The 27,888-nt window shown below is 52.2% G+C and overlaps 1 protein-coding gene across 2 annotated transcripts in view; it reads left to right on the forward strand.

Annotated features, from left to right (window-relative positions):
* ADAMTS2 (ADAM metallopeptidase with thrombospondin type 1 motif 2) overlaps positions 1–27,888 on the forward strand; it is a 261,043-nt gene that overhangs the window by 164,478 nt on the left and 68,677 nt on the right. For both annotated transcript variants that reach the window (XR_009694017.1, XM_061149663.1), the window contains exon 5: positions 22,687–22,770. Coding sequence is in view for 1 of the 2 variants with exons in the window: in XM_061149663.1 (XP_061005646.1) it covers positions 22,687–22,770 (84 nt within the window). In the remaining variant the exon portion in view is untranslated. The remainder of the gene's footprint in view (positions 1–22,686; positions 22,771–27,888) is intronic.

The following is a 27,888-nucleotide window of genomic DNA, read 5'->3' on the forward strand; positions in this document are numbered from 1 at the left end:
CCCTGGGGTGGAAGCCCCCTCTGCCGTACATACCTTGTGCCCATGAAATGCTAGGAGGAGGTCTAGAACTGTGTCTTGGTTTCACCAGTTAACTTCAGTTTATTCATTTACACCCCCATGATCCAACTGAACCTCAATTTTGGGTAAAGGGACGGTTTGGTTAGTTTCTTGAAAAGCATGAGAAGTATAAAAATTCTACTGTTGAGACAAATTTTTAATATAACAGAAAAGGGATCATAGGAGGAGCTGAGGAAGAGGAACTGGGCCGAGTCTTGTTTCCCCGCTTGCATCCAGCAGGTGGGGCTTGCCCAGGCTCAGTGGTTGGTCCTGCAGAGGCAGAGGGCCTGGCGGACTCTCCGGACTCAGGGAGACACCGCAGTGGGAGGTGTCTGAGCCTCCAGCTGAGCTCCCACTGTAAGAGGGCAGGGCGGTCGAGGGGGATGAGGGACCCTGCTTGGGTCCTGCGTTGCATTAAGTATCTCACCTTATTGTGCAGCCGGGCATCACTACCAGCCATCTGCAGAGCTCATTTCATCTTGCAGAACTGCCCCTCTGTACCTGCTAAACAGTAACTCCCCAGTGCCCCTCTCTCCAGTCCTTGGGAGGCACCATTCCACCTTCTGCCTGCTGTGCCCTGCCTCTGAACGTGACCGGCACGTGGCGCTCAGGAATGCCATGGGCAGCTGTGGGAGTGGGGGCCTTCAGACCCAGTAGGTGCTGGCCCACCGGGATCTGCAGCCAGAGCCCCGCGGGCCCTCCAAGGCCCGGCCAGGGAAGGTCTCCCTCTTCTGTAGGTGCACAGACCATCGGGAGGCTCCTCCGTGCTTGGAGCCAGAGCGGCGCTGTGGGGGACAGGAGGCTGGCCCAGAGTGAGAACGGCGGGACCAGGGCAGTGTGTTCCCAGCCCCCCAGGCTTGGGGCTCGCCCCGGGCAGACAGCCTGTTCCCTGAGGAAGGTCGTAGAGGCTCTGGGAGGAGGGTCTGGCGGGGGTCTGGTGGCAAGAACCCGGGAACTGTGGGCTGGCCGAGCGGGGCCGGGGCAGCGCTGAGCCAGCGTGGCATCCGTCATCACTCAGTCACTCCGCTTGCAGGACTCCCTCTGGGGCCTCTTTGTGGCTCAGCCTGGGCTGGGACACGGGTCCTGCTGTGATGCAGACATTCCAGGTTCATCGAATATTCACGTGCTCCCTCCCTTCTGTTTCCCAGCCTCCCTTACACCTCACTTCGGGTTGTGGGACTAGTTTTATCTGACAGCCCGTGTGGAAATGACAGAGGTTGCCTCTTGGCTAAGGCAGCTGAGAGCTGCTGTGTCCCTTCCGTCCCTCTCTTTCTGCCACAGGGACCTTGGAAGCCACACATCCCAGTAGCTACAGCTACACAGTGGGGCTGCATAAAGCCTTGATGTGTGCAGGAAAATGCACCCCAGCCTTTACCCTGTTAAGCTGCTGAGATGTGGCAGATTCTCTGTAACTGCAGCACAGCCTCTTCTATCAGAGTCCACATAGCTCCTGTCCATACAGTATGATCAACACGTGTTTATTGGGCGTCAGCTCTATGTCGGAAGTGAAGTGGAGCCAATGTGGGAAGCAGGGGCCCAGGTAAGAGGGGGAACTGGAGCCAAGGAAGGGTCAGTAGAGGGACTTGAATGTGATTATAAGGGCAGTAGGAAATTGTGCAAGGTGTCACTTCCTTTCAAATTAATGGGCAAGACATTTTATACTCTTTTTTTGGTAAGAAAAAGGGAATGAATCCATCCCTCTTTAAATCTCAGAATCTCTGGAGTGTGAGGAGGGTTGGAAGTATTTGCTGAGTGCTTCAAGAGAGCCACCTAGATTTAGAAAGGGTCTCATGGTGTTCAGAACCCTCCCACCAACCCATTCAAGCACCTCTTGTGAGTTCTAGTTTCCTTCTTTTCCTCCTCACATCTAGAAAAGTAACATTGTTTATTAAAATATGCTATTTAACATGTCTGATATACTATTTATGATGGAAAATTAGAATATATTCCTATAAGTTGTGAATGTTTTCTCCTACCAATTATTGCCTAGTACCTTATTTTATTGGTACCTCATTTTATTGTATTAAATGAGTACCTCATTTTATTATATTAAAAAACAGAGACGTTACTTTGCCAACAAAGGTCCATCTAGTCAAAGCTATAGTTTTTCCGGTAGTCATGTATGGATATGAGAGTTGGACCATAAAGAAAGCTGAGCACCAAAGAGTTGATGCTTTTGAGCTGTGGTGTTGGAGAAGACTCTTGAGAGTCCCTTGGACTGCAAGGAGATCCAACCAGTCCATCCTAAAGGAAATCAGTCCTGAATATTCATTGGAAGGACTGATACTGAAGCTGAAACTCCAATACTTTGGCAACCTGATGGGAAGAACTGACTCATTGGGAAAGACTCTAATGCTGAGAAAGATTGAAGGTGGGAGGAGAAGGAGATGACAGAGTATGAGACGGTTGAATGGCGTCACTGACTTGATGGACATGAGTTTGAGCAAGCTCCAGGAGTTGGTGATGGACAGGGAAGCCTGTTGTGGTGCAGTCCATGGGGTCACAAAGAGTTGGGCATGACTGAGCAACTGAACTGAACTGAACCGAACCTCCTTCTAATGATGGCATAACATTGCTCCTTGTGAATATAGCATATTTTTTGTATGATCAATCATTTTATATTACTCATGTAGCAGGATTTATTTCCCTTTTAGATATCAGTTTGGCCACTAATTGTAATGAATATTATAGCTGAGTGCTTATCCTTCACTATTTCCTTAAACTAAGTTTCTAAAAGTGTAATCCCTGGTCAGCAGGTATGTGCATTTTAAAGCTACATATGTCAGACTGTTCTGTTATGGTTTCAACTATTCATGTTCCATTGAGTAAATGCCCATCTCTTCACCTGCTCACACCACCAGATCTTTTTTAGCTGTGGCAATTTGATAGCTACAACAAGGATATACTTTTGTTGTAAGTTGTAGATATTTGATGATAATGAGGTTCCATTTAAAATATATACACATATGTTTTAAAATAGTCATCATCTATATTTGTATGATTGGTCTCTTCATTTTCTTTATTCTACCAGGATTTTGGTTTCTTTTGTGTTAATTTGAAGAACTGTTAAAATAGGTTAACTTTTTCTCTGATGTGTGTGTGGGAAATATTTTCCCCAGTTTTGTTGTTTGCCTTTATTTTGGTTGGGGGTGGCTTGTCAATGGCTTACATTTTCGTTTGAAGTCATGTCCTGAGATCTTTTCCTCCCTGGTTTTTCCCCTTGGGGACTCTCTTTGGCATTTCATGCCCTCCCCAGAAGTTAGACTTCTGGAGTTTCGTTCTGGTTGCACTCAACAGTGACTCCCATGGCCTGTTGTCAGCAGCATCATTTCCCAGACCCTGGCTCTCCCTGACCACCTAACTGTTCTTGCTGTATATTCAGTTGTGGCAGCCCCACACCCAGAATGTCTACTGGGTACAAAACTTGCTGGGCCAAGTGCATACTGGAAATATGGTTCTCTATTCAAAGAGTAGGAAAAAGTGTCATACAAGGTACATATATTAATACTAAAGCCTTTTCCTTTCTCTCACAGTCTCTCAGCCTGTCCAGATTTTTAAATTTTCTGTTTATTGTCACTCTAAGTGGAGAAAAATTAGGATTTTTCATTATAATCATGAATTTTGCCATTCATCTTTATATTGTACAGAGCCTGTTTTAAATTCAGATATTAGAACATTTCACTAGAATGGGGAATCACCAAAATTAAGATTTGTATTTGTGGCTTTTGCCCAGAGGGTACTGCAGGCTGGGCAGAAGCTCAGACAAAGCTTCAGCCAGACTTAGGGAGGTTGGGAGGAGAAATAGAGGCCCCCAGGAGCGGGTGCAGGAGAGAGCACTCCCTCAGGGCCCTGCAGCGATGCAGCAGTGCCCTGGGGCTTGGCAGCTGCCCCTCCCCTGACAACTGCAAGAACACGGGGCACCTCTCTTCCCCATGGGCCCTCCGTCCCCACCCAGGCCCTGCCCTGAGATGCCCTAAGGCACCAGTGTCCACCTGGGCCCTCCATCCCCACCCAGGCCCTGCCCTGAGATGCCCCAAGGCACCAGTGTCCACCTGGGCCCTCCATCCCCACCCAGGCCCTGCCCTGAGATGCCCCAAGGCACCAGCGTCCACCTGGTTCTCCTTGCACCTGTGTACCCCCTGCAGCGGTCCCTGAGTGTGGAGCAGGCAGCCAGGAGCCTGTCCTGGGAGGTGGGGCCACATCTGAGGGCCTCTCTGTCCAAGCAGATCTCACAAAACACGAATTTAAAGGTCAAATGATGAGTTTCAAGATGCTAAGCACAGAGCAGTAAGCCCAAGTGCAGAGCCCTTCCAAGCATGGACGCTGGTCTCTCACCCCTGAGCCTGGGAACCCGAGCCTGTGCTTCCCGCCTCGAGACCTGTTCTTACTGTCCATCCCCCTCCTCGATTCATCTGGAGGCTCAGCTCCAGTCTACCGCTCCTCCTTACTCTCTGCCCAGATGAGGGAAGGGGGCCTTCTGAGCACTGGGACCAGGCTGTCTTCTGGGGCCCCCTGCCTTGATTTTTAGTTCTCACAGGCCATCGCCTCAAGACTGCTGGTAGACACGGGCTGAAGCCCTGTCTCCTGACCAGGGAGGCTGGGACCCACTGGGGAAGGCTCCTGGAGAGCCTCGGCCACGTGTTTCAGGGAGGAGGAGGCTCTATCCCACCGCCACGAGGCGATGCGGGGGCAGCTGGGAGTGTGAGCAGATGTGCAGTCCCTCAAGCCATGCTGGCTCCTCCAGGCCCCGCGCCCCACACCGCGGCCAGGCCCGCCGTGGTCCCTACTGAGACGTGCGTCTCCACTGCCGGCCTCCCCGGCTACCATCCCTCTCCTGCTCCTTTTCAACCCAGGCTCATCCTCTGACCTTCACTAGGGCCACCCCTGAGGACAAGGTGCTTCTTGGGCTCCCCTCTGTGCTGGGAAGCGTCCTGTTTGACCCCTCTTCCTCGGAAACGTGCTCCCTGCTGTGTCTGGTGCTCCCGGACTGGGAGGCCGTCAGCCCTCCTGAACATACCTGCAGCTGACTCTGCTGTTGGGCGGATTACGCTGCCAGCCCCTGAGCTAGTCTCTCCTTGCAAACTCAGTGCTGTGGCCGTGTGAGCCGGGCATCCCAAGGAGCCACGTGGGGACGACCCCCCACATTCGCAGCACCTCCAGTTAGCTTGTCAGGCATGGAGAGCAGCTATTCTCTGGGCTCAGCTGAATGGGAGGCCAGGGAGGAATGCGTTCGGAGAAAACCGAAGAGCCATCATCAGAGTAGTATGTTTACATATGCTTTATGCTGTGCTTAGTCGCTCAGTCGTGTCCGACTCTTTCTGACCCCATGGACTGCAGCCCACCAGGCTCCTCTGTCCTTGGGGATTCTCCAGGCCAGAATATTGGAGTGGGTTGCCATGCCCTCCTCCAGGGAATCTTCCCAGCCCAGGGATCGAACCCAGGTCTCCCGGATTGCAGGTGGATTCCTTACCAGTTGAGCCACAAGAGAAGCCTGAGAATACTGAAGTGGTAGCCTATCCCTTCTCCAGGGGAGCTTCCAGAGTCAGGAATCGAACTGGGGTCTCCTGCACTGCAGGTGATGTTTACATATAGGCTTCCCTATTGGTTCAGATGATAGAGAATCTGCCTGCAATGTGGGAGACCTTGGTTCGATCCTGGGTTGAGAAGATCCCTAGAGAAGGGAATGGCAACCCACCCCACTATTCTTGCCTGGAGAATCCCATGGACTGAGGAGCTTGGCAGGCTACAATCCTTCAGGTTGCAGAGTTGGACATGACTGAGTGACTAACATACCTACACACATGTTTACATGTGCACTTTTAAAAATAAAACCTATTTGTGCCAAGACTTCAAAAAGTATAAAATCCTGGGCTAAAGATCAGTGCTTCCTATGTGGCTTATAGCATTTAACTAAAGCGTTCCTTTCAATCCTACTCCTCCTTGGCAAAGCAAAGGCTGTAGTGACCTAGTGCTGCCTGACCGAGCTGCTGGTCCAGTTGGCTTCCTTGTAGCGGGGAGGTGGCCAGTCATCCTCTGGAGGCCAGTGTCATGAGGCCAGGACATGTCATGAGGTGTCTTTCCGGAAAGTGCCACTTGTTTTGAATGGCAAAATTTTTTAAAACATCAATTTTATATGTAATTTACATGAAAGTAAACCATTTATAGAAAAGTAAACCATTCAGGTATGACCTAAATAAAATCCCTTACAATTATACAGTGGAAGTGACAAATAGATTCAAGGGGTTAGGTCTGGTAAACAGAGTGCCTGATGAACTATGGATGGAGTTTCATGACCCTGAACGGGAGGCACGGATCAAGACCATCCCCAAGAAAAAGAAATGCAAAAACGCAAAATGGTTGTCTGAGGAGGCCTTACAAATAGCTGAGAAAAGAAGAGAAGCTAAAGGCAGAGGAGAAAAGGAAAGATATACCCATTTGAATGCAGAGTTCCAAAGAATAGCAAGGAGAGATAAGAAAGCCTTCCTCAGTGATCAATGAAAAGAAACAGGAAAACAATGGGAAAGACTAGAGATCTCCTCAAGAAAATGAGAGATACCAAGGGAACATTTCATGCAAAGATGGGTACAATAAAGGACAGAAATGGTATGGACCTAACAGAAGCAGAAGATATTGAGATGAAGTGGCAAGAATACACAGAAGAACTATACAAAAAAGAGCTTCATGAACCAGAAAACCACAATGGTGTGATCACTCACCTAGAGCCAGACACCCTGGAATCTGAAGTCAAGTGGGCCTTAGAAAGCATCACTATGAAAAAACCTAGTGGAGGTGATGGAATTCCATTTGAGCTATTTCAAGTCCTAGAGGATAGTGCTGTTTAAGTGTTGCACTCAATATGCCAGCAAATTTGGAAAACTCAGCAGTGGCCACAGGACTTGGAAAGGTCAATTATCATTCCAATCCCAAAGAAAAGCAAGACCAAAGAATGTTCAAACTACCACACAATTGCACTCATCTCACATGCTTGCAAAGTAATGCTCAAAATTCTCCAAGCCAGGCTTCAACAGTATGTGAACCATGAACTTCCAGATGTTCAAGCTGGATTTAGAAAAGGCAGAGGAACCAGAGATCAAATTGCCAACATCCTTTGGATCATCAAAAAGGCAAGAGAGTTCCAGAAAAACATCTATTTCTGCTTTATTGACTATGCCAAAGCCTTTGACTGTGTGCATCAAAACAAACTGTGGAAAATTCTTAAAGAGTTGGGAATACCAGACCACCTTACCTGCCTCCTAAGAAATCTGTGTGCAGGTCAAGAAGCAGCAGTTAGAACTGGACATGGAACAATGGACTGGTTCCAAATCAGGAAAAGAGTATGTCAAGTCTGTATACTGTCACCCTGCTTATTTAACTTATATGTAGAGTACATCATGAGAAATGTTGGGCTGGATAAAGCACAAGCTGGAATCAAGATTACAGGGAGAAATATCAATAACCTCAGATACACAGATGACACCACACTTACGGCAGAAAGTGAAGAAGAACTAAAGGGCCTCTTGATGAAAGAGGAGAGTGAAAAAGTTGTCTTAAGACGCAACATTCAAAAAACAAAGATCATGGCATCCGGTCCCATCACTCATGGTAATTAGATGGGGAAATAATGGAAACATTGACAGACTTTAGTTTCTTGGGCTCCAAAATACTACAGATGGTGAGTGCAGCCATGAAATTAAAAGATGCTTATTCCTTGGAAGAAAAGCTATGACCAGCCTAGACAGCATGTTAAAAAGCAGAGACATTACTTTGCCAACAAAGGTCCATCTAGTCAAAGCTATGGTTTTTCCAGTAGTCATCTATGGATGTGAGAGTTGGACTACAAAGAAAGCTGAGTTCCGAAGACTTGATACTTTCGAACTGTGGTGTTGGAGAAGACTCTTGAGAGTCCCTTGGACTGCAAGGAGATCCAACCAGTCAATCCTAAAGGAAATCAGTCCTGAATATTCATTGGAAGGACTGATGCTGAAGCTGAAGTTCCAATACTTTGGCCATTTGATGCGAAGAAATGACTCATTGGAAAAGACTCTGATGCTGGGAAAGATTGAAGGGGGGAGGAGAAGGGGATGACAGAGGATGAGATGATTGGATGGCATCACTGACTTGATGGACATGAGTTTGTGCCAGCTCCGGGAGTTGGTGATGGACAGGGAAGCCTGTCATGGTGCAGTCCGTGGGGTCGCAAAGAGTCAGACACGACTCAGCGACTGAACTGAAACTTGGACATATTACTGGGTTTAAGCAAATTCACATGATTTTTCTCAGGATAAACTGGAGAGTCTAAAGCAGGCTTGCCAAAATTAGAGCCCAAGAGCCAAATTCAGCCCATCTGTTTTTGAAAATAAAGTTTTATTGGGACGTGACCATGCCCACTCGTCTATGAATTGTCTGTGGCTGCTTTTGTGCTACCGTGGTGGAGGTGAATAGTTGGGACAAAGACCATACGGACCGCAAAGCCACTACCTGGGGCTCAAGAAATATTTGCACTGAGATCTAAAGAAATCTTCTACTTGCTTAGTGCCCACCTTGAGCTGACAGAGGATGAGATGGTTGGATGGCATCACTAACTCGATGGACATGAGTTTGAGCAAGCTCCAGGAGATGGTGAAGGACAGATGTCCATGGGGTTGCAAGGGTTCGGACACGACTGAGCCACTGGAAAGCAACAGCAACAGCACCTTGAGCTGAACCCTGGCTCTTTATAGTTTCGTTTGCCTCTCACTGTGTCCGTGCACTTGGGCGCATGTGTTAGGGCTTAGAATGGGGACCAGCTTTGGAGTCAGAAGCAGTTGCATCCCAATCTTGGCTTTTACCTACCTGGCAAAGGTCCCGCCTTGCCTTGAACTTGGTTTCTTCATCTTTGCACCTCCCACACACCCTGATCGATAAATACTGAAAGGAAAGGCACTCCTGAGGTGCCCGCAGGAGACGAGCTCCCTCTCTCCCCTTCAGGCCTCTAAGCCCCTGCAGCTAGAGCAGCCTTTCCCGAAGGCCATTGCAGGGACCTTACACTTGAGCTGAGCTCCACCCTCTCCCTCCTCAGACCCCAGCCCACCCCCACCCCGACTTTGCCAGCTGAATGGATCCAGGAAGTCACTTTGGGGATTCTGTTTAAAGCAACTGAGCGAGCATTTTAAAACAACAGAGCAGGAGGAGCAAGATTTCTGGGCAGACATAGCTGCCCCTCCTAGCTGGGCTAATTGCTCATGTTCTGGAAGAATTCCTGCTCCCCCACCCCCATCCCAAGCGTGTCCTCTGTCGAGGGCAGACATACTCCTTAGGCTTGTGGAGAACATGGGACCCAAAGGAGCTTCTGAGCTTTCAGAGTAGACGCTGTCCCCTTTGACCCTTCCTAGCATGAGATGTTCTTAAACAATTTTTGTTGAATGATTTCTGTCTGTGCCAGGATTCAGATATTTTTCCTCTTTTCTAATTTAATACAGAAATTGGCCTGGGCTCACCGAAACCTTGCCAGGACTTGCAAACAATCAGAGGCCCATGGGCTCCATTTCTCACCAGCTTCCAAGAATGTTGGGGCCACGAGGTGATGGTAGGGAAGGCTGAGACAGGACAGGCGTGTTTTCTGCCAGTCTCAGGGATGATCCCGAACTGGCTGCAGAGCGGCAGATGAGCCAGAGGAAAGGCGCAGCCCCCAGTCCCTTCCACACGTCTCTGGCTCTGGTTCCTGGGGAAGAGAGACATGTGTCTGAAACTGGGCACGAAAGCCTGGTTCCCCGAAGCTGAGGGAAGCAAGAAGGGCTCCCGGGGCAAGGAGGACACGTTGAGTTTGGGCCTGGCTGTAGCAAAGGATGTGAGGGTGGGTAGAACAGGCTCCCACTGTCTCATGGCAGCTCCCCAGGGCTCGGGCTCTGCTCCTGCTTAGCCACAGCCGGGTGTTCCCAGCACCGTTCCTGTTCCTCATGTTTAACCCATTGGTCTGAGACCACAGCCCCAGCAAACACAACACTTAGAAGGGGACAGTACCTCAGGCGCTGGTGGGAGCCAGGCAGAAGGCCTAATCCGGGTGTCTGGGCTGTGGACAGTAGGGCGTGGTGGGGACTGGGGCAGCAGGAGAGGCTACACCCCGGAGATCCCCTCCTGGGTCCCATTCACTTGTGGTCATTTTGGAATAAACAGATGCACCACTGTGAGCCCCCTCCCCCCGTGTCCCTTGAGAAGCTGGAAATCCAAATTTACAGGAAATCTTAATTGTTTTTTAATGTTGGCAACAAATTGAAATTAAGACCTCACACTGCACTAGTGCAGAGAAGGCAACGGCACCCCACTCCAGTCCTCTTGCCTGGAAAACCCCGTGGGTGGAGGAGCCTGGTGGGCTGCAGTCCATGGGGTCCCTAAGAGTCGGACACGACTGAGTGACTTCACTTTCACTTTTCACTTTCACGCATTGGAGAAGGAAATGGCAACCCACTCCAGTGTTCTTGCCTGGAGAATCCCAGGGACGGGGGAGCCTGGTGGGCTGCCTTCTATGGGGTCGCATAGAGTCGGACACGACTGAAGCGATTTAGCAGCAGCAGCAGCATGCACTAGTGAATGGAAACATGACTGGCTGGTCAGCAGGTAGATTGTTCCTTCAGGTCTAGAAGAAAGGAGGTGACTGCCTGCCCTGCTGATGCTGGGATGGGGGATAATTAGTGCCACCTCCCAGGGTTGTTGGGAGCATAGCTCGAGTTAAAGACCAGAAGATGCTTAACAGCATGCTGGGTGCATGGAGAGTGTGCCTTAAGGGTGAGCTGTCCTCAGTCTTGTATTTAACTGTTGGGCACTCTCAGAAGCCTGGTCTCAATTGAGCCCCATGCTGGGCACTGGGGGCTTCCCAGGTGCGTGGATGCGTGCTAAGGCGAGTTTGTGACCCTATTGACTGTAGCCCACCTGGCTCCTCTGTCCATGGGATTCTTCAGGCAAGAATATGGAGTGAGTTGCCATGTTCTCCTACAGAGGATCCACCCCACCCAGGGATCAAACCTGTGTCTCCTGTGGCTCTTGCATTGCCGATAGATTCTTTACTGCCGAGCCACCTGGTCCCGGAGGCCGAGTCAACCTGCAGGGGAGCGTGGTGTGTGCTGGTGGTGTTGCGGGTGATAGAACAGCATGTGTAAAGGCTCAATGGCATCACCACATCACAGCTCGAGGCTGGGGCCAATCAGAGTGAAGGGTGCTGGGGGAGAGGCAGGAATGAGGTTGGCAAAGCCTTCTGTGCCAGGCTAAGGGGCCTGGGATCCCAACATACTATCAGTGGAGTCATGAGGTTGGTTTGGGTTCTAAAGAGATGGAAACACCTCTCTTAGGGAGTTTGGGGCTCATGCCTTCTGTTAATACTATTCCAAATACCTCTCCCTGTGGCCTAAGAGCCTGAGTTTTCGCATATGTGTAAGGAAGTACTTACACAATGTCTCTACATTGCCCCAGGGCCCCCATGAGGTTCCCTTTCCTGGACGAGGTCACTGAGGTTCGGAGAGGCTGGGTGGCATGGCTCGGGCATGGCAGATGGGGTTCGCACACCCAGCTGCCCGGATGCTGGTCCTCTCCCTGCTGCCCACGGCCCTGACTGTCTTCCATCCATGACTCTCCTGGCGTTTCCCCTGGCGTGTGTCTTTCTCCTCTCTCTAGGGTGTGTTCACCCCCCACTCACTGACTTATTCCCTTCACACATATCTACAGAGCACCTACTCTGAGCACAGTCTAGGTGCTAGAAGTGTCATGTTAGCAGGCCCGAGGTCCTGCTGCAAGAAGTCACATTCCTGTGGGGTAGACAATAGACCGCTTCCCCCTTCCCAGGGATGACAGTGCAGGCAGAGAACATTTTGATGAGGGCAGCCGACGCCTGTCCTTCCCTCTGACTCTTCGGCCCTGAAGTGTGAGGCTCTCTCCTGCCCCCAGGACTCCCCCACACCTGCCTCCCAGCTCCTGGAGGCCTCCTGACAGGCGAATAGGGAAGCCTCAGAGCAGCCTGTCCTTGGCCTCCCCTGGGGAGCTGGTGGTTATCAAAGTAGGAGTGAGAGTCCCCGTGGATGAGGAAGGCCGGGCAGTGTCACTCCTTGGTGACAGCTCTGGGAAGCGGCAGAGCTTGTCGCCTGCAAATCCCAGCAAGGAGGTGACCGTGGAGCCGGAAGAGCAGAGGGTGCACTCCCCCCCAGCTGTCCCTCCCATCCAGCTTCCTCCTTGTCTGCCCCCTCTGCTGCGGGAGTTGTAGCTGAGTGACCCTGGAATCCGCCTCTGCTGCCTGAGGGGTCCCTTGGTGGCATGTCTCAGGAGGGCTGGGTGCACAAATTTAATGTCAGATTCAGAGGGTCTGCTGACCTGGTTTTGAGTGCTCAGCACCTGATGAAGGGTCAGGTGCATAGTAGGGGTTGAGGAACTGTCTTGTGAATGAATGAATCAATGAGTAAATGAATTCTCATAGGATGACCATGGTCCCACAGACTCCCATGAAACACAGGCTCGAGTTGTCCATGGAAAAGAAGTCCTAGTAGCGTAACTGTTCTTGTCCATCCTTCCCTGATGCTCAAGGTTGTTGGTCTCCACCATAGATGCTGGAGGTTTGAGTCACCCGGCTGTAGGGATGTACAGTTTTAATGTCCGCACTTTGGCCCAGTGCTTTCCAAAACCTTTGCTCTGTTCCACTCGTGCTCATGTGGGCGGGTTTCTCAGTTTCTCTGAGCCTCCGTTCCACAACAGGGAAACAGGGGCAGTAACACTCACTTGCAGGGTGTGGGAGGTGAAAGGTGGTGACGTGAGGAGGTGCCTGGCACAGGTCTGGGAAAGTCAGAGCTGACCAACGAGGTACAGCCATTGCGTCTTTGTCTATGATGTCTGTCAAACCAGCCCCGCTCTTGTCCTTGAGAAGCTTGACTTTTGGGGACACACTGGCTTCTCTTAGTGCAGCAGGAAGGCCAGGGGCCTCGGCAGCCTCGAGACGCCGCCAGCGCCCTCTGCCTGGCTGGGGAGTCACAGTGGAGGTGAGTCTGGAGCTGGTTTTGACCACACGTTAGCAAAGTGGACAAGCTGGGGAGGGTGGTTTCCTGTGTGGACCTTCAGCGTGTCCCGGGAGGCGTGGAGCGGGGCTGGCACGGGGCTGCGGCACAGGGGGGCCTCGGAGGGACAGAGCTGGCCAGGACGGCCGAGCTTGGATTGATCCTGAAGCTTTGGGAGCCAGTCGGGTCCTAGACATTGAGGATGCGGCAGCTAAGGATGCAGAAGGGCCCCCAGTCCTCAGCGGGCACAGACAGGAGGAGGCGGTTAACAACGTAACAAACAGTTGTAGGGGCTGGAGGCCCCGGTGGTGCAGCAGAGGAAACGGCCCTCTGAGCAGCGTCCGAGGGTGCCTCGCCCGTTCTGTGGGAATGTCCGCAGCTCTCAGCAGAGCGCGTGGGGGCAGCACCCGGGCCTGCCAGTGAGACGGGCCTCTGGGCTCCAGTGGGCCCCCTCTGACCCAGCAGTGCTCTGGGGCAGCTCCTCGCGTGTCTGAGAACTCAGCCCTCTGCCTTTGGCTCTGGGCTCCCTGCGTCGCAGCGTATGTTCACCCATCTTCTCAGCCACCCATTTGCTTTCTGGTTCCACACTTCTGGGTCCCTGCTCCCAGCCTGGCCCAGGCGGTCAGCACAGTGCTCTGCCTGGGGGCAGAGGCTGGCAAGACAGCGCAGTGACCCGAACAGGTTCCCGTGGCGCCAGGTGCCGTGGGCTGCATGAAGGACAGGGCGGCTTCCTGCTGCATTCGAGGAGGCTCCTTACGTGCCGGATGTTAGGAATTGTGCCGAGGGATTTCACTTCAGAGGAGGGATATGTTCACAGCAGACAACTCTGTAATACCACAGGGAGCGGTGCTCTGACGCTTCTGAATTTTGCTGGGAGATCGGAGTTCCTGACGACCCCCTAGCTGTGCCAAAGGCACAGGTGACATGTGAACGGCCAGGGTGTCCGCAGGCTCTTCTGGGTCAGTGCCTGCTGGGCAGAGCTCGCCCCTTCTTCCTCATCATGTGGGGGAGCCTGAGGCCCGAGTGGCGGTGGGAGGCAGGCCTGCTGAAGTAAGTAAGTAAGTCAGAGTTAGTCACTCAGCCGTGCCGGACTCTGTGTGACCCCATGGACTGTAGCCGCCAGGCTCCTCTGTCCATGGGATTCTCCAGGCAAGAATACTGGAGTGGGTTGCCACGCCCTCCTCAGGAGGTCTTCCTGACTCATGGACTGAACCTGGCTGTCCTCATCGTACGGGGGACCCTGAGGCCCGAGTGGCGGTGGGGAGGCTGGCTGAGGGCTTGCCCTGTGTCGTCAGACCTGGGCCCGGGCTCCTGATCTGCACTGCTCAGGTGTGAGCTGATCCCACCCGGTCCAGCTCTGGCGCTGAGATGACCCATCCGCTCTGCAGCCTCTCCCAGTCCATAGCCGCTGCCTCCCACCCAACCAGCTAGACAGGAGCTTCTTTCTGGAGCTCACACACACCTCTCAGGGCTGGGGCGGGTGGCGCCAGCTGCTGTTGAGGCCACTTTACTCACAGGGTCCCCTCCCGTTTCTCACCTCCTGCTAGAGCCACCTGAGGAGGGGACTCTGCTGCAGTGGAGTCTCATCTTAGGGCCCCAGTGGGGAGCAGGGCCCGCAGTGCTCGGGATCCATGTTTGACCCTCAGGGTGTGTAAGAAGCAGGAACATAGCCTAGGTCTGCCTCCCTGCCTGTGCTCAGCCACCTCACCAACTTTGGTCACCCAGGGCACTTGCTGCTTCCCTGTTCCCCTCCCCGGGAACCTCCCAGGTGCTGTGGCCCTGCTCCCCACGATGGCATTTTCCCTCTTCCTTTCCTGGGGTCAAAGAGCGGCAGGGAATTAGAAAAATATGAATCATGGGAGGAATGAAAAATCATTGTTTTCAAATGCCCTGCCAGTGCCCAACTGCTGACATTGGCCGGGTGTGGGGAGGGGGCTGGGCGTGCTCATGGTCTCTGAGACTGGTGGGGCCATTGAGGATGTCACATGGCGTCGCTGCCAGGGCCTCCCCGAAGGGCTTCCTCCGGAGCAGACTCCATGCCAGGCCCCGGGGCTGGAGCTCACGGGCGCACGGGGAGGCTGGTGATGCCCAGGGCTCTCTAGGGCCAGGGCCGCTGTCAGAAGGAATCAAGGTCCCCGTCTTCCCCTGCTCCTTCCTGTCAGCGCCCTCCACGCGGACCTCAGACAGATCCTTCTGTGTCCCGCGGCCTCGGCAGAGCTGCGCTTCCCTGGTCTGCAGCCTTATCCCGTTTTGATGAGCCCTCTGGTGGTGAGTGGGAGGGCTGGGCCTCCAGTGTTGGTGTGGCTGTTGGTTGCCCTGTGGCGGAGCTGGCGGGGAGAACCCCAGGTCTGGGTCACACACAGGTGCCTGGTGAGGCCCAGCACGGGCTTTGGAAAACAGCCTGGCTGCGCACTGTGGTCCAAGCAAGCCCTCCCTGGCGGCCCCGAGGAGACCCCTGGCGGGGCCAGAGAAAGAACTCAGGTATTTGACCTTCTGTCATTTGATGACAGCTCTACTGAGTTCCTGAGTCTGTGCTGTGTGCCTGGGATTTTGCTGGATGCTTTAAATATGGTGTTGAGTTTGGTTCATGGTAACAGCCTGAGAGGTTAGAGCTGGTATTGCCTCCATTTCACAGATGAGGAAACTGAGGCTCAAATGAGCAAAATATCAAGCCCAAGTCACAGGGCAAGATGGCAGCTGAGCCCACCCTGGAACGCCTGCAACCTGATGAAGTGATGGAATAGGCAGCTTCTTGGAAGTAATCTGCACCAACATGGGCAATGGTTTAAGGCAGCTTTGTTTCTTTGTTTGCACAGTAACCATTTGTTGAGGCTCCATCTAGATTCTGGGCATTGAACTACTTGCCTGGGAGTGGAGGAACCCGCCTGCACCCTAGAGACCTGCAGAGATCCTCAGGCCCAGCAGAGTGTGGCCTGGTGCAGGCTTGGGGATTCAATGGTTTCACCCTCATGGGAGGAGTCACAGTGGGGGACATGGGGGCTGAAGAAGGGGCTCTACCTGCCTCCCATTTTTGTGCATAATACGGTCTTAGCAATTCCTGTCCTGCTCATTTGCATTTCATGACAGTTTGATATTTTGAGCAGAGGCTAGAGTCATGTTTGTTCTTGCTTTGCCTGCGAAGCATTTGCAGAGAAGCGAGTGGTAAAGAAGATCTGCAAAGGGAATGTTCATTCTCATAGTGAGACTGGGCTTTTGCAGCCCCATTTGTGTGTTATAAGATGGGCACGAATGAAAATGCTCACTGGCAGCCCGCAGACTTTCTGCCCAGCTTTATAGCACTCTCTTCACCGCCACCTCCACTGTGATGTACAGGCCTCCTCCTGGAGGGCTCAGAGAGACCTTCCCAGTTATGTCAAAGGCTCCGAGAAGCCACGAAGTAGAGCAGGCTTGTGCCTGCCTCTAAGGCCCTACAACAAACTGCTCCAGGCCTGCCTTCTCCTCACTGGGTGCTTAGGCGCCTTAGTTGGCAGAGCTTGGCTCAGAGGAAGAGGTGGTAACTTTCCTGACGGTTGAGCGTAAGGGACGCGAACCCAACCAGCAGCTTGCCCCTGCCCGCCCCGGCAGGGCCCCACTGCCTGGACCAGCCTCTTCTGTCCTGCCCTGTCCTTCCACCTCGGCAGGGGAGAAGGTCACCTCTGCCCAGTAGCCGCAGGCCACCTGCCAGGGCTCACTGGTGTCCAGGGTGGAAGTCTGCCATAAAGAAAGCCAGCTCTTACATTATCATGCAGAGCCTGCATCCTTTCTTATTTTCTATTCCAGAACAGAAACTTGGCCGCATCTTTGCATAAGCAAAAGGTGCGTTACAGTGTATTTCCCCAAACAAGAGAGCTGTGGGCCTCTCTCTGTGCAGAGAAGCCCTGCGGCTTTGAACAATTTCCCCAAGGTTTCAGGATTCAAGGATCAATTTCTCAGACAGGGCTCAAGGACGTTGTCCCCGCTTCCCCTCCTCCTGTGGTCTGGACAGAGGTGAGTAGCTTCTCCCCAGCACACAGGAGGCCTCAGGAGGGCAGGGAGGGGTGGGCAGGCTCTGGGGCACTTGGCTTGGTCTTCAATCATTACAGGGCATTGTGCACCCTGCTCCTGCCACGCTTTTGCCCGTTTGCTCTTGTTCCACATTTTCCGGTTGTTCTCTCATTCACCCATTCAAAACTGTTCACTGAACACCTACTGTGTGCTCAGCACTGCTAGGGACACAGCAGTGAGTGAGAAGAGGGGTGCCTCCCCCATCGAGGGCATAGTCCAGGATGGGAGCAGCTACTTTTTCTAAAATTTATTTTTATTTTTAACACCAAAAGCTTTTTGTATTGGACTGTAGCCGTATAACAATGTTGTGATGGTTTCAGGTGAACAGTGAAGGAACTCGGCCATACATGTGCATGTATCCATTCTCCCCCAACCCCCTTCCCATCCAGGCACATAACACTGAGCAGAATTCCATGTGCTATGCGATAGGTTTTTGTTGGTTATCCATTTTAAATATAGCACTGTGTACTTGACCTTCCCAAAGTCCTTAACTAGTCTTTCCCTGGAGCAACCATGAGTTCCTTTTCTAAGCCTGTGAGTCTCTTTCTGTTTTGTAAGTTCATCTGTGTCATTTTTTTTTAAGATTCCACATGTAAGAGATGTCATGTGATATTTCTCCTCTGTCTGACTTACTTCACTCAGTATGACATTCCCCAGGTCCATCACATTGCTGTGAATGGCCTTATTTCATTCTTTTTAATGGCTGACTAATATTCCACTATATATATATGTATACACACACACCACATCTTCCTTATCCATTCCTCTGTCTGTGGACATTTAGGCAGTTTGCATGTCTTCTCTATTGTAAACAGTGCTGCATCGGGCCATATTTTTCTCCAGATATATGCCCAGTAGTGGGGTTGCAGTGTCATATGGTAGCTCTATTTTTAGTTTTTTAAGGAACCTCCATACTCTTCTGGGAGCAACTACTTTGAAGGGCTCACTGTGAGCAAGGGATAGTCGTGCTGGGGGAGGAGCATGAGAAACCGGAGGCGCAGTGAGTGCCAAGGTCCCGAAGAAGGGCAGGACTCCCTGTTTAAGAAGCTCAGACTGGATCATCCTGAGCGAGGGGAGGGCAACCTGAGAAGCAGCAGCGGGCTTCCTCCTGTTGAGGGGGAAGGCCCTGGGGTGGGGCTTGCGGGACGCTCGCAGGGCAATACCTGCCCTCCTCCTTTGAAACACATTGATTGCCCTTTGCTTTTTCAAATGCTTTTCTGGGTATTTCAAGAATCCAGAGGCTAAAGAGGGAATTACAAGTATGAACCATTGCACATGCAGGAGGAGAAGGCAGAGCTGTCAGGAGGGAGGGTTCCTGAAGGAAAGTAGCTGAAGTGGAGCTCAGAGAAGCAAGCCAGGGCCACCTTAGACAGGGTCTCACGTGCCAGGCTGAGGCCTGTTCCTGAAAGCACGGGGGAGCCATCGAGGGTTTCAGGCAGAGGAAAGAGGAAGTCGGACCTTTTGGCGTGGCAGCCGTCATGAAGAATGATCCATGAGGGTGGGCGTTTGGGCAGGACATGGGGCGGGAAGGAGCTGCTTCCTGTCTGCCTGTTGAGAAAGTGGAATGGGGGTTGGGGAGGAAGGGGCATTGGAAGGGAGATGTTGGGAAGCTGCCTCTGTCTTTGTGGCTTTTTGTGCCGTGTCCATGAGCTCTCTGCTTGGCAGAGATATTGCCGCTGTGTCCCTATTACTGAGGCTTATTCCCGGGGGGTCTCCATGCCACAGTGGACCCTGCTGGGAGCATCCTGTGGGGACTGGGGTGCAGCTGGCTTTGCGGGGCTGTGGCAATTTCACAACCCGCTGAAAAGTTGGCGTGGCCCTGAGGGGCAGAGCAGGGCCCCCTCCTCAGCACAGCCAGCCTCCTCCAGGCCCCACAAGCCCTGCGTTCTGCTCTTTCTGTTCCTGATGAATCCCAGCGTGGGGACTGGGAGCCGGACACCAGAGGGGGACATGTTTGCAGGCGTGAGGGTTCGGTCACACCACCTAATGGGCAAGAAGACACGCCCCGCCAGCTGGTCACTGCGGGGTTCCCACCCACTGGGGGCCTGCAGGGGCCGGGCCATCAGGAAGGCTTGGGAGTGGGAATCTGGGTTGGGGACCACCTAGCAGGTCCAGCAGCTGGCCAGAGGTGCCTGTGCTGTAGCGAGAGGCTGGGGCACACCCAGCCCAAAGCCCCGATCCCAAAGAGGCACGCTGTTGGGGCTGTGTCCCTGTGTGGAAGGGCGGGGCCTTTCTAGGAGAAACAGAAAGGTGCACCTCAGTGGGGGCACCAGGGCAGGCAGGGCTGGGGCACCTCAAGGGCAGGCCTGGCTTCCGTTTTGGCTCTTTGCTGGGCATGCTCTGGACATGCCATGTCTAGCTCCTCAGCAGTTCTGGAGGCCCAATTGGTCTCCAAGGCCAGAGACAGGGTGCCCAGCCCCACTGCCAGGAGCTGGTGGCTGGTGGGCCGCTCAGAAGATACAGCTGGGCCTTGCGCAGCAGCCCGACACCCTGGTCCTGAGCGCCTGGCCCTCACCCCCAGCAGGAGGTGGGGCTTTGCCTCGAAGGGCTTGGCACCTCGTGGTGGGGTTCCTTGGGGTCTGGCCCCCTTCTGTCTGGGATCAGGAGTCAGGGTCAGACCCGCCCACTGTCCAAGAAGGACATACGACCCCTTCCCCGAGATGAGAGTGGCCACCCTCAGCCCCAGTGGTGAGGCCAGGAGACAGGAGGGTCTTGATGGCAGGCTGTGGGCCAGCAACTGAGGAGGGGCCAGCCTTGCATCTCCTCCCTCCCTCGGGGACCAACCTCAGCTTCCTCATCTCTCAGGAGGGGTGACAACCCTCCTTCTGGCCTCAGACAGCTGTTGGGAGCATCAAAGGAGATAATTCTGTAAACTCGGCCCTGAATCCCTTCTGAGCAGCCAGCTACCCTGCCGCTGTCTTTGGGTCCCCAGGCATAGCTGGGAGCAGGACTCCATTTCGGCTATCTGAAGTCACCCAGACTTAGGGGACTTGATGTGAACCTGTCCCCTCCCAGGTCCCAGAGAGCAGGTTCAGGCTCGCTCTGCTTTCATCTTCTTCCCAAGTATCAGAACTGTTCTTTTCCTCTCTCCCCTGCCCCCGTTCTTCACTCAAAGCATGACCTGGGAGTCAGAAGTGAAGGGTGTAGAGTGAAGCTTGCCATTCACCCCTGTCTCTGTCCCCTCTCTTCTCTCATGCCCGCCCCTGCTCCCCCCAGGGGCAGCGGAACCTCCCTGTATCACTGCCGTCTTCTCTTCTACACCACAACTTTCAGTCAAACTCTCTGAGCCAAATTGGCCAGGCTCTGCTTGTGAGAGATAAAATGATACTTTGGAGACATAAAAAAAAAAAAAAAAAAAAAAAAACCTCTCTCTTTAGAAAAACTGACTTTTAGGGTTATCGTCTCACTGTGGACCAAAAAGTCTAGGTCTAGTTTGACCTTCAGAGGTGGGCAAGGACATCAGGTTTAGAGGGTGTGCACCCTGCCTGCCACCATGACCTCCTGGGGGCTGCGGGGTGATGGCTTAGCAGCCATGACAACCATAGCTTTGCTGTTTTCCCCAGGATCATTCCAGCACATACGTGTGGACGTCTAGTCCTCACAGAGCGAGTTGAGTCTATCATCTTGTTTTACGGAAGGGAAGGCGCAGCGTGGGTGAGCTGGCTCCACCTTGCCTGTTATAGTTCACCTTGTCAGCGTGTGACTCAGGCCAGCGTTCACTCCCTCCAGACTCATGCACGAGTTGAAGTGACCATCCTGTAGGCTATCAGTCATCGCTTCCCTGGAGGAAAGCCAGGTCTGGGCAGAGAAACAAATTACAGTTGGAAAGTAGATTTGTGGGCAGGAGGCTTCCCATAGGGGCCACATGTAGGGCTGGCTAGAGGTGTCCCAGGACCCCTCTGTGCACATTCGCTCTGCCTTCCGTGGGTGCCATCTCAGCATACAGCAGGGTGACAATGATCACCATGCTCTTTGTCTAGCATGCCCCATGTGCCTGCCCATCCCATCCATCATGAATCGATTTTACTTGCTAACTCTCAGATTTCCCAAAGGGTTTTCCTGCTGTTTGTAGGTAGCAATTTCCACTGCTCAGATAGAGATTCTAAAAGTTGGCATTCCGGGGGAGAAGGGCCCTGGCCTGCGATGACAGAGCGGGCTCTGGGAGAGGCATTTGGCAGGATCTGCCCTCACAAGGGGAAGGTCAGCAGCCTCCGGGGTTTGGTCTGCACACAGGGAGGGCGTGCACGACGAGTTCATGCCTCTCCATTGAGTGATGGCTTGAGTGGATTTGTTCTCTTGAAAGTGTGTCCTGAGTATCTGCTGGGTGCTGCTGCGTCCTGAGTGCTGGGGACACGCAGGGGAAGCACAGAGGACTTGGGAAGTCGTGAACACCGATGCTTGCTGGGAAGCAGATGAGATCTGGAGGCTGGGCCTCCAGAAGAGTCAAGCCTGGTCAGGAACTGAATGAATGAAGTGGGTGGTAGTGAGGGCACTGTTTCAGGTAAGATCCTGAGAGTGTGTGAGGGTGGGGTCCGTGGGGAAGGGAGACTTGGTTGGCCCTGAACCCGGGGTTAACCTTCCAGTGTTTCCGGAAGGCCATGCTGGCTATGCTGTGGGGAGTGGGAGTTCCTCACCTTTCTTGTGGACTCCTCTGGCTTCTGGTGAGGCCCATGGGTACCTGTTCAAATAATGTTTGTAAATGTAAAAAATAAAATACATATGTGTGCTAAATCACTTCCATTGCGTCTGACTCTTTGCGACCCCATGGACCGTAGCCCGCCAGGCTTCTCTGTCCATGGGATTCTCCAGGCAAGAATCTGGAGTGGGTTGCCATGCCCTCCTCCAAGGGATCTTCCTGACCCAGGGATCCAACCCGTGTCTCTCTGTCTCCTTTATTAGCAGATGGGTTCTTTACCACTAGCGCCACCTGGGAAGCCCAGAAAAGAAAGTGAAAAATGATAAAATACAAAGGAAGCCAACCGTGTCAGCTGTAGTTCCCAAAACAGAACACAGAAAGCACCTTTGTGGTACAGCAATATCTGTCCTTAATTAGCACGTTAAAAATTAGATCTGGTGGTCATCTAAAATGACTCCGTTTTCCAAGCTGTGATGAGTACAGATAATATTTCACAACCACCAGCAGCACCTATGGAGTAGTTTCTACCAGTGACAGTCCCAGGGTTGCCCCTGCGACTCGCGTTTGTGCCGTGTTCACCCTGGCAGAAAAGGCTGCGTTGCAGTTAGTGGCTCCAGCGCTTAGACTGGGCAGTGCCCACATCCCAGTGTAGGCTCTCGGTGGAGATTCCCTGGGGTGGTCGGAGGGGCTGCCGAGTAGAGAGGGGCGGTGTCCAGGTAGTGAGTGGTTGGCTGTAAGGGGGCAGGGGGAGCAGAGGGAAAGGAAGGGGTTGATTGAGAGCTGATGGTAATGCCTGAGCATAAAGTGTGGCAAGGAGGAAGGATTGGGGGGGCGGTGCCCGGGTTCTGCCCTGGAGCTGAGCTGGTGGTGATGCCATTTACAAAGCCAGGGCTGGTCTGTGAGCCTGTGGTTTCTGCTGACATGTCCCTGGTTGTCTTTCAGGTCAACGAAATCTATCACGATGAGTCCTTGGGGGCCCACATCAATGTCGTCCTGGTGCGGATAATCCTGCTGAGCTACGGGAAGGTGAGTGGGCACTACAGGCGGGTGCCTTCCAGGCTCACCAGGGCCCCCACCTCTGTGGGATGAATGGGGCCCTCCAGTGAGGCAAAGGCCCCCTTTAAAAGCCTTTATGTTGGCCAAAACCACCTTGCCTCTCCCCCGCTGCCCTCTGTTTGCTATAAGAAGCAAGGAACTTCTGACCCACCCCTACTCTCCTTTCAACCTCACCTTCTCTTTAAAAATTGAGGTTCGGGTTTGCTGAGACCAACAGATCATGGAAAAGCTGGTTTTCACCCAGTTTCTGGCCCTGCAGGGCCACAAGGGGAAACGCCAGGGCTGGTCGGGAGGCCTGGGGAAGGAGAGGGAAACTGTGGGTGAGCACCTTCATTATGGTTTCCTCGGGAAGGACCAGGTTAATCAAGGGTAAGCACGCTTAGGATTGGCCAGTGTGAATCACTTCAGTGGTCTCTGGGGAATCAGGGCTGCCTCTGAGTGTCTGGTACCTGGCCCTTGGGGATTTGCTCTGGGGATAGTGGGCTGGAGTGTGAGCGCCTGATGAAGGAGATGGCTGGAGGTGTGGGCTCTGCATTGGTTGGTTTGCATCTGAAGAGCATACGCTTCAGAGTGAGCTCTTTACTGACTCTAGGAATTGGTTGACCCTGGGAGGGACAGTTCCTCCCAGGTCAGCAAGGCCCTGGACATCAAAGCATCAGAAATGCAAGGTTGAGACTCCTGCATTGACTCCGTTTGACTTCTGCCTGTCTTCAGCCGGTGTCCTCTTCTCATGCCACGTAGCTCCTGTTCTCACCGAGCAGTCTTGCCCTTCTTACACCCCTTTGCCATCAGACTTGAAGCCTTTTTCCTATCAGCATGCACAGGTCTATGCAAGCAGGGTTAGGAAGTCCCCAGACGGAAAGAAAACTCTCCTGAAAGGAGAGCTGGTGAGGAAGGAAGGAGCCTCGTGGTGCCAGGCCAGTGTGAACTGAGCCAGGCCTCTGCTAAGCAACTTGGGAGCACTTTACTCGAAATTAACTCAGTCCAAGGACAAAGGAGGAGGTGGAGCTATGATATCCCATTTTGCAAGTAAGGACTTGTGAAACTTCAACTGAGGTTTAAGGCAGTTCAGTGGCGTGAGTAGCCAGTGGCATCTGGCTGCTTAGGAGTCCAGCTTCTCACCCTGACAGCCAAATTCTGGAATCCGTGGTCTGACCTCACTCAGTATGAATAAAGTCAGGTCATATTAAGATGAAGCCGAGGCACATCAGGCATAGTAATTATGTGGAGGGTTAAGTCCCCTACTCAGAGGCGGAGTCTTCGTCTCACAAAATGAAAGTGAACTGCACGTAACGCACGAGGCCTGCAGGACAGAAATGACAGCGAAGGCCTCTGGCTGGACACGCTCCAGCGATGCTGGACCTTGAGCCCACTGTTCCTACCTTGGGAAGCGTGTCACTCTAAAGTGGTGCAAGCGACCACTGCGGAGGGCGGCAGTCATGGCCCCTCAATGTCCCAAGGACAACGTAAAATGTACCGAAGCAGGCTGTCAGAGCAAGGGGGAAGTCTGCAAAAAACCTAACTGCAGGAGTCTTTCATACCCTTTCCGAGACCTTTAACAGATCACATTCTTAAAGGCATAGGAGTTTCAAATAATACAATACCCATGCTTAGTGGCTCAGTCGTGTCCGACTCTGCAACCCCATGGACTATAGCCCACCAGGCTCCTCTGTCCATGGAATTTTCCCTAGCAAGAATGCTGGAGTGGGTTGCCGTTTCCTACTCCAGGGGATCTTCCCAACCCAGGAACTGAACCCATGTCACCTACACTGCAGGCGAATTCTTTACCACTGAGCTGCCTGGGAAGCGCAAATAATATAATGGGTAAAGTTAAATTAGTTATATCATCTTTTCCCCTTGCTATACCTATGGCAAGATATGCCTTCTTTTTGAGGAATCATAGAACACTTAAGAATTACAAATGTACTTTAGGTCCTAAAGAAAATTTTAGTGAATTTCATACAGCAAAAATTGTTTGGACTACACTCGGTGCTCTAAAACTAGATGGAGGAAAGGGATATATAAAAAGAATAAATCCAGTCTCTCTGAAAAAAAAAAAAATCTCCTGGGAAGAATACTGTTAGAGCCTCAATTGCAGACTATTGGGAAAATCAACCAAAGTAAGAGTACTACAGATCAAAACCTGCGGAGTGTGCCCAAAGCTGGATTCAGAGGCAGGTGCCTTCCAAGATCACACTGAGCGAATGAAACCAAGTTAACCCTGTATTCAACTCAGTTAGAACAGATATTAACAACTACCCATACCCAAAAACCTAAGGAAAGTAAAAGTAAGGAAATAGTTCAGAAAAAGGCAAAAATCAATAAAGTAGAAATTAGAAAGTAACAATAGGATCCATCGAGAAGCGAGCCTTGGGAAAAGCAAACCTTTGGCATATTTAGTCTAGAAAAAAGAGAGGAAGCGTAAACTAAAAGAGCAGAAAGCATGGGTATAATGCAACCCACAGTGGGGTGCTTGTCCTGGCTGAAGGGAAAGCTTTGGGAGCAGTTGCTGCCCTATATTCAGCTGTTGGGAGATCTCTGCCTGGGCCTTTTCCCCGCCCCTCCACCCTGACACCCGGTGGTGGTCTGTGTAGGAGGGGCGTTCACGCCTTCCTCTGCAGGTAAGCAGGCAGTTTGTGGCAGGGTGGGACATTCTAGGCATGCAGGCACAGCATACAGCGGGGTAAGGCTAGGGTGACCCACGCCCAGTGATACAGGTCCAGCCTCTGTTTGCCGACACAGGGCTTTGGAATGTCCGATGGGACTTGTGCGTCCCCACTAGAGCAGTCATCAACATGTTCCCTGTTCCTCCCCCTCCTCAGGCTGGGTTCCCCTGTCCTGGCCTGAGACCCCCTCATTAGCATCCTTCAGCGTCTGAGGAATTTTGAGGCTGGTAGCTTGAGGAATGGGCAGGATTACATCCACCCTCTCCCCACTTTTTGCCTCTGCAGAGGGCAGGGGGTAGGAAGAGGAGAAGAGCTCCCAAGTGGTCAGGGCACTAAAAAGAAAAACTGGAGGATTGTGTGTGGTTAACTGCTTACCAGTGCCGGCAAAGTTTTGGTTCTTATTAGGCCTGCGAACTGTCTTGTCTCCTTCCCAATATTGATTACTCAATGGAACAAAGCCTCGGTTATTTTAACTATTTCCTGACAGGCTTTGTGCTAAATTGTCCCCACCCAAAGATGTTTCTTCTTGTTTTTCTTTCTTTAAGTATCTCACACAGGTAGAAACCTGGTAGAAATCAGTAGAAAATCTGAAGGTAAGATTTTGAGAAACTCTGGGTCAGGGACCCAGAAGATCTTGGGAAATTAAGGATTTCTTAGGGAAATGGGAAACCCCATAATCATGTGGGAACTCAAGTGCTTCATTGTTTTCAAAGTTATCTTAAAATTGCCTCTAAATAGAGAATCAGAGAATCGGTTTTTGCCAGTATATTCTTATTCATTTGCAAGGAATTATTAAGCAAAGATAATGCAATATCATAGAAACAATTTCAGAATATGTATATGTTCTAAACTCCACCCAATTTCTCTTTCAGGCCAATATGATTCCTATATGCAAAGTTGCCAAAGGTAGCATATTTAAGACAAAGTACAGACCTGTTTCACTTCTAAAAATAGATGTAAAAAATCCTGAGGCTTTAAGCCTTTCATTCAACAATGCATAAAGAGAAATTCCCCTCATGATTAAATAGGGTTTATTATAGGAATGTGATGATTGTTTAATATCAGAAGGTCTGTTCATATAATTTGTCACATCCATTCGCCTAAGGACAAAGCTCATCATCTGACAAGCACTTGCTGAGGGTTTTTGTGCATCAAAGGCTGCTGTGTTTCACTGTCGTGATCCCGGACCTCGGGGGCTGCTCTTGAGTGGAGGTGCAGACAAGGAAACGGTTGTAACTGGGGCTCAGAGGCTTGGCAGGGGAAGGGCGAGGCAGGCAGTCCTTACTTAGAGGTCAAGGCAAGTGACTGAACTGGAGGCAGTGACTTTTCAGCCACAGGGAGGGAGTGAAAAAGGGGAAGAACCAGCACAGGCATGTTTCAAGTTAAAGGCAGGAAGAGAACAGGCTGTTGGAGGAACAGGGGGCAGCTGAATCTGACTGAAGGGGACAGTGCAAGATGGGAAAACAGCAGAAGTTGGTGCTGAAGAAGCTAGCTGGAAGGAGCGGATCCTGAGGGATCCTGCCAAGGGGTTTGGTTTTCTCACTAGGGCAGTTTCTAGCAGGAGAGTAACACGATCCGATTTGCATTTCTAAGAAGATGCCCGCGCTCCAGTGTGCAGAATGGCCGTGGGAGTGGTGGCTTAGGAGAAAGTGGGCAGCATCAAAGGGAGGACAGTCGTGGGCTGTCCTGGGACCACAGCCACAGGGTGGATGGAGAAGGGAGAGAATTTTAGGAGGCCAGACCAGGGGAGGATGGGTGCTACGTGGATGAAGGTGAAAGGACACCGAGCCTGTGCCTTGGGCAGCCTGGCAGGTGACGAGGCGGCCCCCTGAGGTGGCGAACACAGGAGGGGACGTGGCCCGTGGGGGAGAAAGGCAGCGAGCTCAGAGGAGATGTGCTGGCTTGGGCGCCTTGAGCCGTTCCAGTGGAGACAGTCAGGGGGACACTGGCACGCGGGGCTGAAGCCTGGAGGGCAGAGGTGTGTATCCTTTGCAGAGGCATGGGTGGGGTGCGCAGGGAAGCACCCCGAGTCCGGGACAGTGGACAGAGCCTAGGAGCCCCTGCTGAAGGCACCAGCAGGGCAAGGAGCGTGATCAGCTCCTTGGGAGCTGAGAGGGTGAGAACGGGTAACAGATGGTAACATGACAACCCAAATTTTATTTAAAGGTAGAAAAAGAAGCACATTGTCCCTAAAAGTGTTCTGCATTGCTAATTCTTAGGATGTTCTTAGATGTTCCATAGGAGAATAGAGGGGTTCCATGATCAAATGAGTCTGGGAAAGGCCTGTAAGACAAAGTAAAACAGGTATTTCTGACAACAAAATTTCTCAGAGACTTTACTATGAAAATGTGCAGGGTGAATCTCTAAGAGGTGGAACAATTCACATGGTTTCTCAAAACTGTTTCTCAACAGAACCCTTTTC

Source organism: Dama dama, chromosome 9, assembly GCF_033118175.1.
Source record: "Dama dama isolate Ldn47 chromosome 9, ASM3311817v1, whole genome shotgun sequence".
In the NCBI taxonomy this organism is placed as follows: domain Eukaryota; kingdom Metazoa; phylum Chordata; class Mammalia; order Artiodactyla; family Cervidae; genus Dama; species Dama dama.